The following is a 17,045-nucleotide window of genomic DNA, read 5'->3' as shown; positions in this document are numbered from 1 at the left end:
TTTATCTAGACAGTGGACAAAATTTTCTATCAAAAAATTCGATCGATTTTATTTTTTTTACACCGTTAAACTAGTAAATATTTCATACCGGCCGTTAAAAATTGTCAATTTTAAGATCTATTAATCGTAAAAAAGTAATGTTGGAAAATTATAAAATTTGATTTCTAGACATTTCAAATACTCCAAATACTCTAGATAATATTTAACGGTATGAATCGTCGATTCAGAAGCTTTATCATTGAAAACGACTTACGAGTACAAAAGTAATTGTACTCCTAAAAGTGTTCTAGACTTATATAATAACTAGAATAATTTAGTTCTTAAAAAACAAAAATTTAATAAATAAAATTGAGTTTAGGGGGCCACATCAAAAAATAATATCTTAACAACGGAACAAATAGCGACATGAAAATGTCAATAGATTCAGGATCATTAGTTCAAACCAACTCAGTGTGACGTCATAAATATTTAATTATTATTTTTAATAATTATTATTTAATTATAAAAAATATAATATATTATTTTATTATCATATTTAATTATAAAATATTGATTTTTAAACTAAATTAAGATACATGAATTTTCAAATTTTATTTTTGATGAAAAATAAACTCAGCTAAGTTTATTCTAAGTCGTTAGATTTTAACATGACATGATCAAAAAGATTCGGCCGATTAGATTATAATCAAATTTGTTTATCGGTTCGATGGTTGAACTGCTGATTCTAATAAAAGTCCAAAGCAGCTTTTTAACTCATCCAACTTAAGTGGTTGAACCAAAACACTACAGTGCCTCGGACTATATTTAATTAGAAAAAGGCCCCTCAACTACTATTTCTTTGGAGTAAAACCTCTCTCCAGTAATGAATTGTTATTCACACCATTAAATTCTGCTAAGTTTTTGTTACACACATTAACTAATATAAGTTATATGTCAACTTCTATGTTTTAATAGAAATTTTAATTTTACAGAACTCACTTGAACTACTACGAACCATTTTGAGCTGTTTGCCCAACATTTTAAAATTTTAATTTGGCTAAATTACAGAAAACCCCCCTGTAATAACCCGCTTTTTCACTTTCCCCCCCTGACATTTAAAAACCTACACTTTGCCCCCTTGTAAAATGAAAAATGTGCACTTCACCCCTTCCGTTAGGGTTCCGTTAGGGGTTCTGTTAAAAAATATTTTTTTATACCGAAAATACCCCTCTGCCTCTTCTCGGATGCTTCGCTCCCTCCGGCTCGCCGCTTCGCCGCCTCGCCGCCTCACCGTCCTCCACTGCTTCGCCCTCGCCCACGTCCCCTTCGTCCTCCTCCGCAGCCTCGTCTGCGCTCTCGTTTTCCCTGTCTACCTCTCCATCAACACCCATCGCCGAAATCGATGGGCGGCGACGGTGTAGGAGGAGAAGGGAAGCAGGTGGAGAAGAAATTTGAGAGGAATCGTGGCCGATTGAGGTGGAAAACCGGCGGATCGAAGGGGCGGCTGAGGAAGCTCAGGAAGAAGACAACAATGGCGAGGGGCAAAATGGTCATTTTACACACCGTAACCCCCCTGTGAACATTTTTCATTTTACAAGGGGGCAAAGTGTAGGTTTTTAAATGTCAGGGGGGGAAAGTGAAAAAGCGGGTTATTACAGAGGGGTTTTCTGTAATTTAGCCTTTTAATTTTACTATTCTATTTTTTAATTCGTTTAATTTGAGTCAATCAACTGTACTTTAATTTTAAAACTCAAATAAGCCGTTTATCTTAACAGGTCTAGTTAGTATATTTCATACAATTTTCGTAACTATAAATTTATTAAAATAAATAATTAGCTTAAATTTGAAAATGAAAGTGTTGTTAACTGATTCAGTGATTATTGGTTAAATCAAAATAGTAAAAAAATTGGACAATTTTAATTCAAAATAATTTATAATCCAGATGAATTTTATACGTTTTTACCTGCATAGAATGTGTGTGTGACACTTATTTTTTGGTTTACTAAAATAGAGAAGATAAAATAGATTGTGCTAAGGGACAGGAAATGATACAAAATAACAAACAAAGGGGCAGTGGAAGAGCAGGTGGTGCAACAGGCCCTTCACATGAATTACTGTAGTAGTTTATGAATTCCTTTTTTTAATTATTTTTTTACCAATAAAAATAATTAGATCTATATTCAAATATCCTCAGATGAAACCACATGATAAAAGAATCATCACTGAATCATCACATTCTACATTGCTGATCCTTTGACCTCAGTTTATTATTATTATTATTATTATTATTAGCAAATTATTTCACACTTTAGAGGTTAATTATCTTAAGAATCCATCATTATAATTAGGCGCAACTAAGCAAAAGCTAAATTAAACCTATGAAGGAAAGGTAAAAGGCTTGGTGGTTGGTATCCGAGATTTCAAGTTCGAATCCTAATTGATTCATATTTTCAGCTAAATTTATTTCTAAATAAAATAAATGAAGCAGATAAGCAGATAGCATGCTACCTATCTCTCAAAAAAATAAAGGAAAGATAAAGTGCACAGAAAATATTAGCATATGGCGGAGCCAAGCTGGACCGGACCGGACCATGCTGGGTCGCACGCAAATGGGCCAACTCACACGGCCTTTTATCGAACGCAAAATGGGCCATGTATTATATGGGCTTGTATTCACTTTGTGGTTTTGTATTTAATATATATGATTTAAATCGGCTTAATTACACTATATTACACTACTAAAATTTTGCTCCACCAACTACTAGGCAAAACTCCAATTGGTATATAGTTTTTTGTTTTTTTTATTGATATAATCCTCTTTCTAATTTTGTATTTTATGCAATGTGTCTGGAATAATCCTATAATTACGGGCTAAATTTAGAAATGACAACGCCGTAGCAGGTGTCGCAAGAAACGCATTGACTCCTTTAATTTTGATACGTCACAAGCACGTAGCGGATTAACTTGTTAAGAGTAATGTTGTCGTCTCGTTGTCGCAGTGATCTTCTTGTCGTATCACTGTCGGAATAGCATATCACGTTTACCGCCAAATTTTGTAAAGAAAATTAAGATTTTCTCTTTCTAGTAACAATTTTCTTTGAAATTTGAATTGATAAATAAAGTTAGTTTTAGAATATCAGTTAATTATAAAAGCATAGTTTCTCCAAGTATTACTAAACATGTGATATATTGAGAGAGAGAGAGAGAGAGAGAGAGAGAGAGAGAGAGAGAGAGAGAGAGCATGAGAGTAAACTATGTCATCCAAAAATTTAAAAAATAAAAATAAAAATCTATGAAGAGCACCATATTCATGAGAGTAAACTTTTTGTTTGGCCATTTTTCACTATGTCATCCAAAAATTTAAAAAATAAAAATAAAAATCTATGAAGAGCACCCTATTCATGAGAGTAAACTTTTTGTTTGGCCATTTTTCACTATAACCTAATGAGTCAAAAATGGCTATTAATTTTACTACAACTTAGGCACTTATAAGATACAAGAAAATAACTCAAGTGTAAAACAATATAATTAAGAAACTAGAGAGAGAAAAATTTATTTTAGAAACTAGTAAGTAATTATTGCCCAAGATTATCTCATTTTTTCCTACTTTTAATGCAGTCACCCACGCTTCTCTCGCTTCTCTCTCTCTCCCTCTCCGTCGTATATATACTCTACTCTTGTTTGTAATTAAGAAATTACTACCTGATCCTGGAGTATTCGTACTTCTCATGTACTGCACTTATTATTTAATTAATGATATCTTATATCAAAATATAAAACAATAATTAAACATGATCTACAGCTTTTAAAGGACCAATATAAAATTAATTATAAAGTTTTACTAATTTATTACATGGTGATTATCAAATAATTATAAAAAATCAATTGGATAAAAGGGAATATCATTCAATTCATAAGAAATATGCATCACATATATAAATATTCTGGTTTTGAGGTTTTATGTTATGTTATGCTTTATTTTACGACGCGGTGCATGGTGCACAGGGTGCATGCAATAACTTCTTGTTTGAACTGTCTTAAGATGCTTTTACGACCAAAATATGAGTTATATTCCTCTATTTCTTCTTTGCCTTGGTCTCATCTTCTATTTTATTTCTCTCACTCTCTTGTGAAGTTTTCGTATTATTGCAATTCGCTCGAAAGGAAAATTTTCAAGGAACATTTCAGTAAGTTTTGTTCAGTTTTTTCACTAGTGTGATCTCTTTTCTTTTTAAGTTTTTTTTTTTTTTTTTTTCATTTCAAATTACAATGTTGGAAAGTTCAAATTTTATAAGGCTTTGTAGAACTTGATGTTTTGATCCTCCATTGAAGGATTTCTTTCACAAGTTGAAGGATCAAAAACTTAAGAAGTAGCATGAAAGTGTTGGATTACTATTTACTTTTTGTGTACTATCTATTTTTGTGTGTACTTAAGAAGTACCTTTGGCTTAATTCCTTGTCCACAATATAATAAACCAACCAAATTTTCCCTTTGGTTTTTGGGCCACAAAATTAGATCTGATGAAGGAAAAGAAAAACAGATGAAAAACTCACTAGTACTGTCTAATTTTACTGGGCATTTTCTTGTACCAAATCAAATTCTATTTGCCAACTTCAGTTTTCTCTGCACCAAATCAAACTTACTATCATTAGATCGTTAGATCGAAGCATGAACGAAGTCACATCTTTTGTGTACCGAACTGCAACGAGAAAAAAGTTAGTATATATAACTTACGAGGTTCAAATTACAATTAGGGAGAAGTTGGTGTGTTCTTATGATTTTGTTAATCTACTAAAATGTTTCATGTGTAGGTGATGGAGCCCACAATGAACCTTCCAAGCCAAGGAGGAGTTAGTCAATTCCCTGGTGGCATGACATTCCCTGGACCACAAGTCCAAAGTTGGGTTGGGGCTCAACCAGTTGATGGGAACACCTTTGCTCAATTCAACCCCTTAATCATGGAGAATTTCAATGGAGGGGACATTTTTCCAGTTGTTTCCTCTCAAATGCTCCATGCTAATTTTTCAGTATTTCCAGGTATGAAATATTATCTGGGGAGTGAATTCTCTGTACTCCGAGACGCAGAAATTCTCCTGCATTTTGGACGCATGGTGAAGACTTTGAAAACATACAGAACTTATTTGGACTGTGGACCATTTGGATCAGCTATCGACCCTTCAAAAATTTTGATTTTACTATCCGGTCTTTCAATTTGTTTGATTTGAGTTGGTTAACGATATTTTGATTTTAAATTTTAAGCTAATTACTTACTTTAATAAATTTATAATTATAAAATTGTATGAAGTATGCTAACTAAACCTGTAAATATAAACGGTGGACGCAAAATTTAAAATCAAAGTATCATTGACTGAATCAAATCAAACAAACTAAGGTTGTATAGTAAAATTTAAAATTTGAAAAGTTGGTATCTAATTCAAAATATACAGTCTATAGTTCATATAAGTTCTGTGTATTTTTGCTTTTTAAAAAAAGGATGGCACCTACTGCATCGAGACGATCGTGAATTTTCACCATGTGTCCACAGTGCAGAAAATTTTTGTACCAAAAATTGCATGGGATTCACACCCTTTTTTAGACAGTGTTTTTTTTTTTTTTTTTTTTGAGAGAGAGAGATAGGTAGCTGCTTTGTTTATTTCATTTAGAAATAAACTCAGCTGAAAATTTGAATCAACTAGGATTTGAATTTGAAATCTCGGATACCAATCATCAAGTCCTTTACCACTTGCGTTAGGGACGATCGGTCTTTTTAGACATAGTATTGTTTAATAAAATATAATGGTTTAAAAATTTTCTAAATGCTTCTTTTTTTTGGTGAAATAAAAGCTTTAAATTAAAGCTACTGTTTTTGAGTGGCGTCAAACCTCGTTTTCTTTGCATACTATAGCACAACTTTTTGATTCCTCTATTTCTCATATTCTCTAGAAAAAGTGAAAGCTACTATAAACATAGGCATTAATTTCACTTTTCTATTCACATTTTGCCTTAGTACATGCTTTGACGTGGATTTTCAAATATATATATATATATATATGTATATATATATATATATATATATAGCTAAATTATAGAAATTTTTTTAAAAATATTAGTTTTTTTATTTTTTCTTTCTGACTTTAAAAAATTTAAATTTTGTCATCTTAAAATTTTAAAAATATTTTCACAGAAGTACGACATTAATGGAGAGGACAAAATAACCAAACAATTCTGATTTTTTCGATAAAAAATATTTTTTAATATATTTTTATATTTTTTAAGAAAATTTTTGATATAAATTATAAGAAATAGACATAATAGTAATAGAACTCGACCGAGGGAAGCTAAATATAATAATTTGAAATATTGATGGGGTAAAATATATGTAGGGTTTTGAAAATTAGGAATGAAAAGTAAAAAAATAAGTATGTATAAGAAAGTTTTGTATAATTTAGCCATATATTTTTTATCCTTATATCTAAATATTTGGCAACCAATTTATCTAAAAAAAATTTTCATAGGGAAACTGAGATGACCTTAAGTCCGAAAGCAATGACTTCAACTTAAGCTTCCGCCCTCTGCCTCTACTACACACACACACACACACACACACACACACACACAAAAGAAAAAAAGAAAAAAAAAAGAAAAAAGAAAAACCAGAAAAGATTATAGTAAAATAGTTAAATAATATATTTGTAAAAAGAGTTTTGTTCAAACAATAATTATACAGTAGCCCTAATAAAGCCAAAATGGCTTCTAATATGGACAAACAGTTCACATTTGTTTCGACCCTTTGAATTGAAAGATGAAATGGTACGTTCTACAGTGACAGTTGTACTTGTGACTGTTTCTTTCCAACTGAAAGGTGGTGAGCTTTTTGGGGCCATACTAAAATTTCTCTCTCTCTCTCTCTCTCTCTCTCTCTCTCTCTCTATATATATAACTAGAATAGAATACTATTAATAGCACAAGTTACTGCTGCTATTAAGTTTTCGGTCTTTAGATGAAGCGATATATGATTAGGATGATAGTGATTCTCTAGAATTGAGTAGGTGATTGGTTGAATAATACAATCTAATGAATAGAAATGATCAAAAGGGTAGATCTAACGGTAACGATAGAAAACTTAGTAGCACTAAGTGCTAAGTACTACATGCTAAAATTATTAATAGCATTGTAGCCGAGCTATATATATATATATATATAGTACGTCTTCCGTACTTTCAAAAGTACGAAGGTCTCCGTACTTGTCAGTTGTTTTTGATGATAGGACATCCGATTCGATAATCGGCTCCGTTAGGCAGAATCTATGCCATTGGAACTATGTAGAAACCAAATTTTATAATTTTTCGACATCATTTACCAAGCGATCATAGGGTCTCAAAAATGACTATTTTAACGGCCGATGTGGCACGTTTTTAAGTTCAACGGTGTAGAAGTATGCAAATTATATGAAACTTTAATAGAAAATTCTACTTAACATCAAGAGCAAGAACAATACTTCCGATTTGAAATTTGAGTTATTTATTACTATTTTTTATGAGATTTTTATTTTCAGTTGTTCATTTTGAGGCTATTCGTTCACTAGGCAAACGAAATTAAAAAATTATGAAATTTGGTTTCTACATAGTTCCAATAGCTTAGATCATGTTTAATGGAACCGATCGTCGAATCGGACATCCCATCATTGAAAATAACTTACAAGTATGGAGGCCTCCGTACTTTCGAAAGCATAGGAGCCTAGCTCTCTCTCTCTCTCTCTCTCTCTCTCTCTCTCNAAATTTCTTCAAATTTTGATAGAAAATATTTTAAACTATCTAGATTAATGTTAACATTCTTGATCTTGAATTTAAAAGTCCTATATTCAAATTTTAAAGATTATTCAATTTTCACCGTCCTTTTTGACATAATTTATTTACTAAGTAAATGATGTCGAAAAAAACTAAAATTTTATTTCTAAGAATTTCATAAACCCTAGATCATATTTAACGGTGTGGATCGTTAATTTGAACACCGTAAGATCGAAAACAAGAAGCTCCGGTACTATAGATAGTATAGTAGCCTAATTCTATATATATATAGAGAGAGAGAGATATATATAGTAGGGCTACTATACTCTTATGAGTATTGGACCCTTCATACTCATAAGTTGTTTTCGATGATGGGGCTTCTGAATCGATGATCCACTCCGTTAAATATGATATAGAGTATTTGAAACTTCTAGAAAATAAATTTCGTAATTTTTTGAAATCATACTAAAGTCCATCAAACGGGTATAAAATGAATGGTCAAAATCGAACGACGTCTTAAAAATGGATGATCGGATCTTTCAATTTAAGATTGAAGTTATTGATCTTTATCTAGGTAGTGAATAGAATTTTCTATCAAAAATTCAACCTATTCCAATTCTTTTACACCGTTAAACTAGCAACTATTTCATACCGGCCGTTAAAAATTGTCAATTTTGTGAGCTTTTGATCGTAAGGTAAATGATATCGAAAAATTATAAAATTTGATTTCTAGAAGTTTTAAATACTCTAGATAATGTTTAACGGTATGGATCGTCGATTCGGAAGCTCTATCATAAAAAATAACTTATGAGTACGAGGTCGATCGTACTTATAAGAGTATAGTAGCTGAACTCTATATATATATATATATATCACATTTATATTTATATTCATAAATTTTAGACCTCACATTGGTGACTTGTACATAATTTATTAGCTACTTTTCCTTTCTAAATAAATGTATACCAAATAGCATCTGGCTAAGAGGTTGATGACCAGTATTCGAGATTTTAAGTTCGTAGTATATTTACTTTATATTCCTAACTAAGTTTGTTTTTTAAAAAATGAACGAAGTATGTAGCTTACTATATTTTTCTCTAAAAAAAATATTTACATCCGTAAATCCTTTTTAATACACATTACATGCATCTCCATATTGCAACTTAACTAATTATTAACAACATTATTATATAGTTGTATACATTTATTTAAGTTCCTTGAGGAAATGTAGGACTCTTAAATATTTGTGACCCAAACCTCTTCTTGTGCATCATATATCCTCCTTTAATTTTGATAACTAATTAATAGTCGTAAAAAAAATTAAATTTAATTAATAGAATAATTTTGAATTAAATTTTTCAAAAGATGAGTACTTGACACATAATTTTTTTTTCTTTAGGTCAAATGAATCCAACAAATGGTCCAAGCACTCAAATTAATCCTTTTGACACCGTGTCGCTAGCGCCTCCGCTACCACATTTTGCTCCAGTGCTTGATCAACCTAAGGTAGGATTACATTTTTCTTTTTTTTCGTTCATAATTAATTCTTTATATTTTAGCAGATAATTTTTTTTTTCCTTGATGATACTTAATAGATTTATCATGAGTAATTACTTCATTAATTTTGTTTAATTCGAATAAACACTATTAAATTATTTGATATTCTAGTACAAGAGAAGTGCGTGATCAGTGATTATTTCTTACATTTCTAGCTAAGAAAATGAATATTCATGGTAATAATTTGCTTTATCGACTAACATTAATCGACTTAATCTATTTTTTCGCTTTTGCAATGGAGAATCCTCGCGTGCCGTTGAACTCGTCGACGGAGGACGCTGCGGTCTATGTGAATGCAAAGCAGTTTCAGTGTATTCGTCGTCGTCGCGAGGCTCGCGCCAGAGCTGAGAGGGAGAATAAGCTGATCAAAGTTAGGAGGGTATGTAAACTCAAAATAATTAACTAGATATGATGCAATTAAACTTTGTTTAAAATCATGTGATTAAACACTCATCCCTCTAACCAATACATTTTGTTGGTACATGTTTTGCTAAACAAATGAAACATACTATTTTTCCATTGAGATTTGCAACATGTAACATTGTAATGTTATGGAATAGTAACGGGGTGAGGTTGGAGCTTCTGAACAAGTGATGTTTGGCTAAGCTGGGTCTTTCTTATCGCAGCCATATCTCTACGAGTCGCGCCACCAACATGCGGTTCACCGCCCGAGGGGGTCCACTGGCCGTTTCGTCAAGACCAAAAGTGATGGCAATGAGCAACCTAACAAATCGCCACCGCCACCGCCACCGCCACCGCCACCCCCACCGCAAGCTTATCCAACGATTCCTTCGAATCCTGACCTAGTTTTACCGCATGCTTATACCGAAGAAGTAAACAACGGCCTACCGCCTCAGCTGCCACTGCTGTCAACGCCACCGCCATTACTATTACCGCCTACTAAATACCCTGCAGCGTCTTCAATATCTGACATGAAGATATGGTATGATTCTATTGAAGAAGGAAATAATGTGTCACCGCCGCTGTCGCTGCTGACACCTCCTTATTTCGCTGCTACGCCTTCGAACTCCAACTTGATCTTGCCATTTGATCATTTCGACAATCTGAATGATTGTTGAACAGATATATAGTGACCTTGAGGTTAATCCGAATAATTGATTAGTTTAAGTAATGTGCTATTTGAATCATCTTATTAGTTGTTTGGTATTTGGTTGACTATGTTGAACTCTTGAACTTGCAATAATGTTATTGTCTAATATGTGAGATTTGATTTCTTTATCCTAGTATTCTCTTTAGATTAAGTTTTTTAATGCTGTGGATTTCATTTACTTCTGAGAAGCAAGCAAGTTTCCATGTGCAACAAGTTAAAGCTTCATATTTTTTAATCCCTTTTTTCCCGCTTGGCTTGGTTTCTATAACAGCTTCGCTCCAACGTTGGATTTGTCAAATAAAACTGAATGACGTTTTATGTAAAAGTTGGAAGCTGAAATAAGTTTCTGAGTCTCAAAAATGACTTTAAGTTCGAATTTTACTTCTAGTTGCTGTACAAAGTTAACAAAAGTGTGGTTTATTTAAAGTGAAGTCACACATAAAGAACAAAGGGATATTTATCCTGGTTTTTCCTTTTTTTTTTTTTTTTCTTTTTCACTCTCTCCTTTTCCTCCAGAAAATAATAAATTGGATACATTTATTATGTACAGAACCAAGTTAACTACCTTGATAAGCAAGTGTATAATATGGCTTTTGAATTGCAATAAAATCTTCGTGTTTTGTACCCCCATTGACTTTAACACAGCTTCTAAATTAGCTTCTCTATTTAAAAAGAAGAGACAATAAATAGAACATAAAAAAGCTTTTGAATCTCAAGGGAGCCTCCATTGTGCATGGATGTATGCGAAGCAAATTATACAAATGTCTACATAGCTTTAAGTAGAAAATTGGCTATTAAATGGTGGGAAACAACCTCAAATATAATAAATGAATTGGTGTTCATTAGGAAAATGCGTGTTACTTACACAGCATTTTGGTAAGACTAAGGAGAATCCCTAAATGCTAAAACAAATAAATATCAATTTATGCTGTGGAAGAGAGATTTGAAGTTTTACATTGAAAACTCTCTCTCTTTTCCATTACAATATTTTATGAGCCAGCATTGTTGATGCCAAAGTAAATAGTCTTTCGCTGGAACGCATTAACGGCGTAGTCCACCCGGAGTTGCCCTAGATGCGAATTGAAGCGAAAACCGTATCCGAAACCGATTCCATAACCCGGTTTCCTGTGCCGAAGGGCGGGATTACCTGTTAAAACAAATGAACTGGACCATCATTATGAAACAATTTCCAAATTAAAGCACTAATTACATCAATTTACATGAACAGGAAGTTGGGAGGGGAGGTAGTGGAAAGAGTAAAGGAAAGAAGAAAAATCACACTACAAATTAAACTTCACACTGCAAATCTCTATACTATCTATGTGGTACAGAACATGTTAAAAAAAAAAAAAGTCCTAAATGTTTATGGTTAACATATGATTATTCAGTTTTGCAAGCAATATGGGTAATGAGAAGATTGCGCCGTACCAGGTACGTGGCGAGCAGTGCCCAAGTCAGTTCCACAATCCATGAAGACGGCGCCTTCTAATTCCTTCGTCTTCAAGGAGAAAATTGCAAATTAGTAACAAAAATATTTTGTCCAAATGTTGTGACTAACAACACATGCATGAATTGACAGTCATAAACATGTGATTTAGTTCAAGTAAAGAAAATCAAACAAATATTAAAGTGGCATAGGATGCCAATCTCAACTTAGTCTCCCTAAGATGAGTAACACTTCTAAAGAAGTAACTTTAATAGACTACATGATGATCAAGGCAAAGCAATAAGCGATCAAGGCAAAGCAATGAGCGACACGAAGTTTAACTTTGAACTCATATTGATGATCAGCCACTTACTTTACACTAGTAACCCAAACTCTAGAAGAGCAATTATCTTCGTACGTAATACGGTGTAGCGACAAAGAAAAAGTAAGTTCATTATACTATATCATGAATGATGTTTCCTCTACCATTGATTATGTTCCAATTCAAATTTCCTTTACTACAGAGCACGTCAAAATGGGATCGCCAAGTTTGACTCAAAACCTATTCTCAAAAGAAAGTTTCCGCATACCAAGGGGACTGTGAATTCACTATTGGCCACTAGACACGATCTTCCTGAGCCAACAGCGCCCTCACCGTAACCGCGAACACTACCAAGCCCACCAATTGTGAATGCTTGATGTGGTGCCATGTCTCCTACAATGGAACCCCCTGTCAAGCTGTCATCAGGAAAAGTTGAGATTTCATAGGAAACAAAAAAGAATATGCTGACAGACAAAAAGTGGCTTCGACATGTATGTTCCTGCAAAATCATTCTTTACATGTTATTTGCAATTTTCAAATAAACCCTTGTATAAGTTACGAAGTTGTCCAACTCATTAGGGTGCATTGGTTTCAATCAAGAAAAGTTTTTTAAATTCTTTTCAAGAGGGCCGATATTGCAAGCCAGAAGGAATGCATGAAAGTAAGGATTTTAAAGGGCATATCTAAAAATTCAGATTTTGAAGAGACGTTTTTATAAATAAACGATATTGCAGCCACACACACACACAGACACACACACACACACATATACAGCTTCTCAAAAATGAAAAGGAAAAGATGAAATTCTGAAGACGTATCACCTGGTGACTAGAAAGGTGGGCCCCAACTTAATTCCTTGTGATGCTACAAATTTGAATCTATTAAAAATAAGCCACCTTGGTAGAAGAGGTAATCCTTGTTCCATTTGGAAGTTCAGCTGACAAAGAAAGTTCACATTAACTTTCATTTATTCTATTAAGCAATACTCCTGGGGTCCGTATGACTCGGCTAAAGCTTCTGCCAAAGTGTTGTTTAACTAGAGCTGAATGCGCTAACAGCTTTCTCACTAAAAGCCACTCAGCAACTTCATGCAACAGCAGAAGCAGAAGCTTTAATTAGAGCATTTTTTCCTCTAGAGCCCGAAAGCTCATTTCAACTTCTGCTACGGCAAAAGCTCTAGATATTTTTTGTTTGCGGAGCGATTGGTTTTTTGAAAGCGCCGGATTTATTGAATCGAGAAGTTGCTCCAAAAAGATAGGCCTAGCTTATCTATTAACTTACTCTTGAAAAGCTATCCTCCTTAACAACTGCATATTGCGACTCTTGCTTCAATACAACCATGTTATCATGAAGACTACCACTGCATAATAAAAAAATGTTAAGTCAAGTAAAATCTATCAAATATATGAAAAGGGAATATTTTTTAAAAAAACAAATTACCTGCAAGTTATGGGAAAACCATCAACGTCCCTATTTATAGAGCGGCCCTCGTTGTTGATAGGACGAATATGCTGACAGAAAAAGGAAAGTTAGATGCCCTAGCCTGTTATTTCCACACTACATCAAATTCGAAGAGCCCTACTCACCTCAAAATTAATACTAGTTTTGCTGCTCCAATTGGAAGTAACAGGCTCATTAAGATCTAAACCTAATGAGAACCTGCACAGATTGACACCTGTACTCCCCGATCGTGTAAAATTGTCAATGGGGAGTCCGTGCACCGCAATCTCTGGTGTGACTGAGTGCTAATATTTTAAACAAAGAGACAAGTGAGTACCATACAGCTAAATGAAGCGAATTAGAAATATCTACTTCACTCAAAAACTTATTCTCGTAATTTTTTTTTCCCTAATCAAGCCGTGTCTTTTTGGAAGCTTCATTTTGGAACTAGAAGGAAAATTACTTGATATAATTTTCTGACCTGAATAACAAATGACTGCTGAGAAAGCCAATCAGATCGCGGACGCCTAATGGCGACAACGATGTTGGAATCGTTCAATCCTTTATCCCACAACACATCTAACTTCTCACGCCTTCCGAAGAGACTCGGATGTTTGATAGAGAGCCTAACAGTAAGACATTTCCTAATCAAAAATCCGTACTTACCAAGTAAAATTATAGTTAAAAACATTACGGTAGTAACGTAAATTTGCATCATTTCACAGCCGAATTGTTCGATTCTGACATTTTGCGCCCTGAGGAATTATTTCTTGCACCCAGTGCATCGACGCATCAGGGCACGCCTGTAAGTTGCGGACGGTGGAGATTGAACTCGGCATTGATGTACGGATGAACCGGGCGCAAGCAGCAATTTCTCAGAGCTCGAATCAAACAAATTGAAAGGTTGGGAATGACAGAGTTTTGTTCAGTTTCATACGTTTTTCGACAAATTCGATGCAAATGTAATGAATAAACAGCAGTACCTTCCAGTAATCTGGGATAAAGGAAAATTAGAGTTCCTGGAAAGAGAAAAAAAGATTTTTTTTTTTAAAAAAGGAAATTTTGGTCATTGAAACAAATGCGATATGAGAGAAACAATACAACAAACACCTTATCGGCGGCAACAAAAGCGCTTCGCATAGCATCTGGGTGAAGTCCACATTGAAATCGACCTTCGCTGATCCATTATTTGATCAAAACAAATAATACACATCACTACCCAACTCATAAACAACCGATTACTGAACCAAAAAGGGCCCAAAAAAAGGGAATTTTGAGAGAGAAGTGGGAGGAAAAATCCGACCTTTACCCGCGTGAACGCTTTGTTGAGCTCCCATTCAAAGCGATTCTTGTGACTCATCAAAAATCAAAAATGTCGTGGAGGGGTTTTGGGCGCGGTGATGGTGGTGTTGGGGCAAAGGGGTTGGATTTAGCGCGCGCTCGATTTGGTGCTTTGCGTGGGGCAGAGAGAGAGGAGAATGCTGGGGATTGCATTGTGTCTAAGTTAACTTTCCTTTTAAAAGAGTATATTATTATATCTATATATCTGTATCTATATGTATATGTATATCTATACATATACCTATATTTATTTCTGTGAACGAAGCTAAAATATTATTAAGGGAAAACTTCAAAAAACTCCCCTGTGGTTTCGTAGTTTCTCACTTTGCCCTCTCGTGGTTTAAAATATATCAATTTGCCCTCATGTGGTTTCTTTTTTCTCTTTTTTTTATCAATTTTATTATTGTTTTTTTTTAAAATCAGTGATAAAGTTAAAAATAAAGAGTACTAAAGTAAATATTTGATAAATCTAGATGGTATCTGAAGTTTTTTTTGTATATAATTTAATAAAATATTAATGAAAAGCTAACAAAAAAATAAAAACGAAACCACAGGGGGGCAAATTGATACACTTTAAACCACAGGGTACTAAAGTAAGAAACAATGAAACCACAAGGGGGGTTTTGAAGTTTTCCCTATTATTAATAACGCTAAATCATTTGCACCCTTAGATAAAACAATGTGCGGTTAGGATGATAAAAGTCCCCTAATGTTGACTGGGTGATTAGTTAAATAGTATGATCTAACATGTGAAAATAGTAAAAGAGTAGATCTAACGGCAGAAAACTTGATAACACTAAGCACTTAAGGCTATCATATCTCATTTCTGTATCGATATATATCTATATTTATCTATGTCGATACTACTTATACTACTCAGTTTTGCTTTGTTTTTTCAAACAATATATTTACTTTTTTTAATATTCTCTATTACGTATCTCTCAAATTAATATCTAATTATAAGACTTATCCTTAATTATCCTTTCTCATCATTTTAAATTTAAATTTAAATATCTATCTAAATTTTAATTTTATTTGATTTACAATTTTTATTCCATCTGAAATTTAGAGCTAAAATTTACCCATATAATTAAAATTTAAATTTTTAAATTTTTAAATGTTTTTTAATTTAAAATTTTGAATTAATTCAAATTCTAAATTTTGGTACAATTAAAAGAAAATTTGTATGTTGCAAAACACATATAAAAAATATTTATAGTGTAACTAAATTGAAAATATGTGAACTTATTTAGAGCTAAATTAAAATTTAAAAATTAAATAATAAATAAACGCATACCACCAATAATAATTTAAATTTGAAATATAAAAATAAATTTAATTTAAAATTAAATGTGATATTTTGTATTAAACATGAATTAAAATTTGATACTTTTAGTTTAAAGTATATACTTGAATTTTAGATTCGTTATAATTCAAAAAAATATAGAAAAATATTCAATGTATGTAAAAAGAAAAAAAAACTATATAATTATTGTGAGCCGCAACTATTAGAATTTGAATTAGGATATGAAATATTTTTGAATAAATATAACAAATAAATTTAGTTTTTAAAATTCATATTTTTGGATAAATATGATTTACAAATTTTATATTGATTTGAAATAACTATTGATTTGAGATTACTATTGAACATAGTTGTTGAAAGACCTATTTTTTAGCAGAAAAAATACTGCATTCTATTTGCAAAAATAGAAAAATTTATATTTATTCAAATTTCTGCCAACCCAAGAATATTTATTCACAAATTTTCACAGTCGCCCTATAAAAAATATTCCATGCTCATCAAAAAAAGAAAATCTCTACAAAACACACATGAACAATATTCAGAATATCCACTATTTCTCAATTAACTAAATAAAAATAAATTAGGTTTGAAAAATAGAATGATTTAACAATAAGCCTATCAAATCGACTTTAAATTTTAAGTGGTTCATAATTTCAAACGTGAACCTATCTTCTAATTCAAAATTTAAAATCTTAATATTTCGGTCTATAAACAACTATTCAAATAGAAAATAATTAATTAATTTGAAAATATATCAAATTAATTTGAAAGATAG

The 17,045-nt window shown here is 32.4% G+C and overlaps 3 protein-coding genes across 4 annotated transcripts in view; 2 read left to right on the top strand and 1 right to left on the bottom strand.

Annotated features, from left to right (window-relative positions):
* The window catches only part of LOC109708929 (ubiquitin carboxyl-terminal hydrolase 25), a gene marked incomplete in the record, with an annotated part of 32,898 nt that overhangs the window by 3,367 nt on the left and 12,486 nt on the right, over positions 1-17,045 (top strand).
* Positions 9,560-10,403, top strand: LOC109708765 (nuclear transcription factor Y subunit A-2-like). Its single transcript, XM_020230586.1, has 2 exons — positions 9,560-9,703; positions 9,951-10,403. The coding sequence occupies exons 1-2, from the start codon at positions 9,560-9,562 to the stop codon at positions 10,401-10,403; spliced, it is 597 nt and encodes a 198-aa protein (XP_020086175.1).
* Positions 11,206-15,154, bottom strand: LOC109708931 (outer envelope protein 80, chloroplastic). 2 transcript variants are annotated; one of them, XM_020230878.1, is made up of 11 exons: positions 14,927-15,153; positions 14,734-14,800; positions 14,607-14,642; positions 14,105-14,249; positions 13,770-13,928; positions 13,624-13,694; positions 13,465-13,543; positions 13,005-13,120; positions 12,452-12,599; positions 11,864-11,933; positions 11,206-11,582 (listed from the first exon to the last, which is right to left on the bottom strand). In XM_020230878.1, exons 1-11 carry the CDS (start codon positions 14,958-14,960, stop codon positions 11,425-11,427), a joined length of 1,083 nt encoding a protein of 360 aa, XP_020086467.1. In that variant the 5' UTR covers positions 14,961-15,153; the 3' UTR covers positions 11,206-11,424. The 2 variants fall into 2 exon arrangements, with proteins under 2 accessions (XP_020086467.1, XP_020086468.1); XM_020230879.1 differs by lacking the exon at positions 14,607-14,642 and having other exon boundaries at positions 14,927-15,154.

This window comes from Ananas comosus, linkage group 4, assembly GCF_001540865.1.
Source record: "Ananas comosus cultivar F153 linkage group 4, ASM154086v1, whole genome shotgun sequence".
Classification (NCBI taxonomy): Eukaryota; Viridiplantae; Streptophyta; class Magnoliopsida; order Poales; family Bromeliaceae; genus Ananas; species Ananas comosus.
This window is presented reverse-complemented; position numbering and strand designations above follow the sequence as displayed.

What these genes read in the sequence shown, in the direction of transcription:
- LOC109708765 (XM_020230586.1), top strand. Translation starts at nt 9,560, where the DNA reads ATGGAGAATCCTCGCGTGCCGTTGAACTCGTCGACGGAGGACGCTGCG. An exon ending in AGCTGATCAAAGTTAGGAGG is followed by an intron (nt 9,704 to 9,950) that starts GTATGTAAACTC and finishes TTCTTATCGCAG; the next exon opens with CCATATCTCTACGAGTCGCG.
- LOC109708931 (XM_020230878.1), bottom strand. Translation starts at nt 14,960, where the DNA reads ATGGGAGCTCAACAAAGCGTTCACGCGGGTAAAG. An exon ending in AAGCGTTCACGCGGGTAAAG is followed by an intron (nt 14,801 to 14,926) that starts GTCGGATTTTTC and finishes ATAATGGATCAG; the next exon opens with CGAAGGTCGATTTCAATGTG. An exon ending in TTATCCCAGATTACTGGAAG is followed by an intron (nt 14,250 to 14,606) that starts GTACTGCTGTTT and finishes TCTTACTGTTAG; the next exon opens with GCTCTCTATCAAACATCCGA.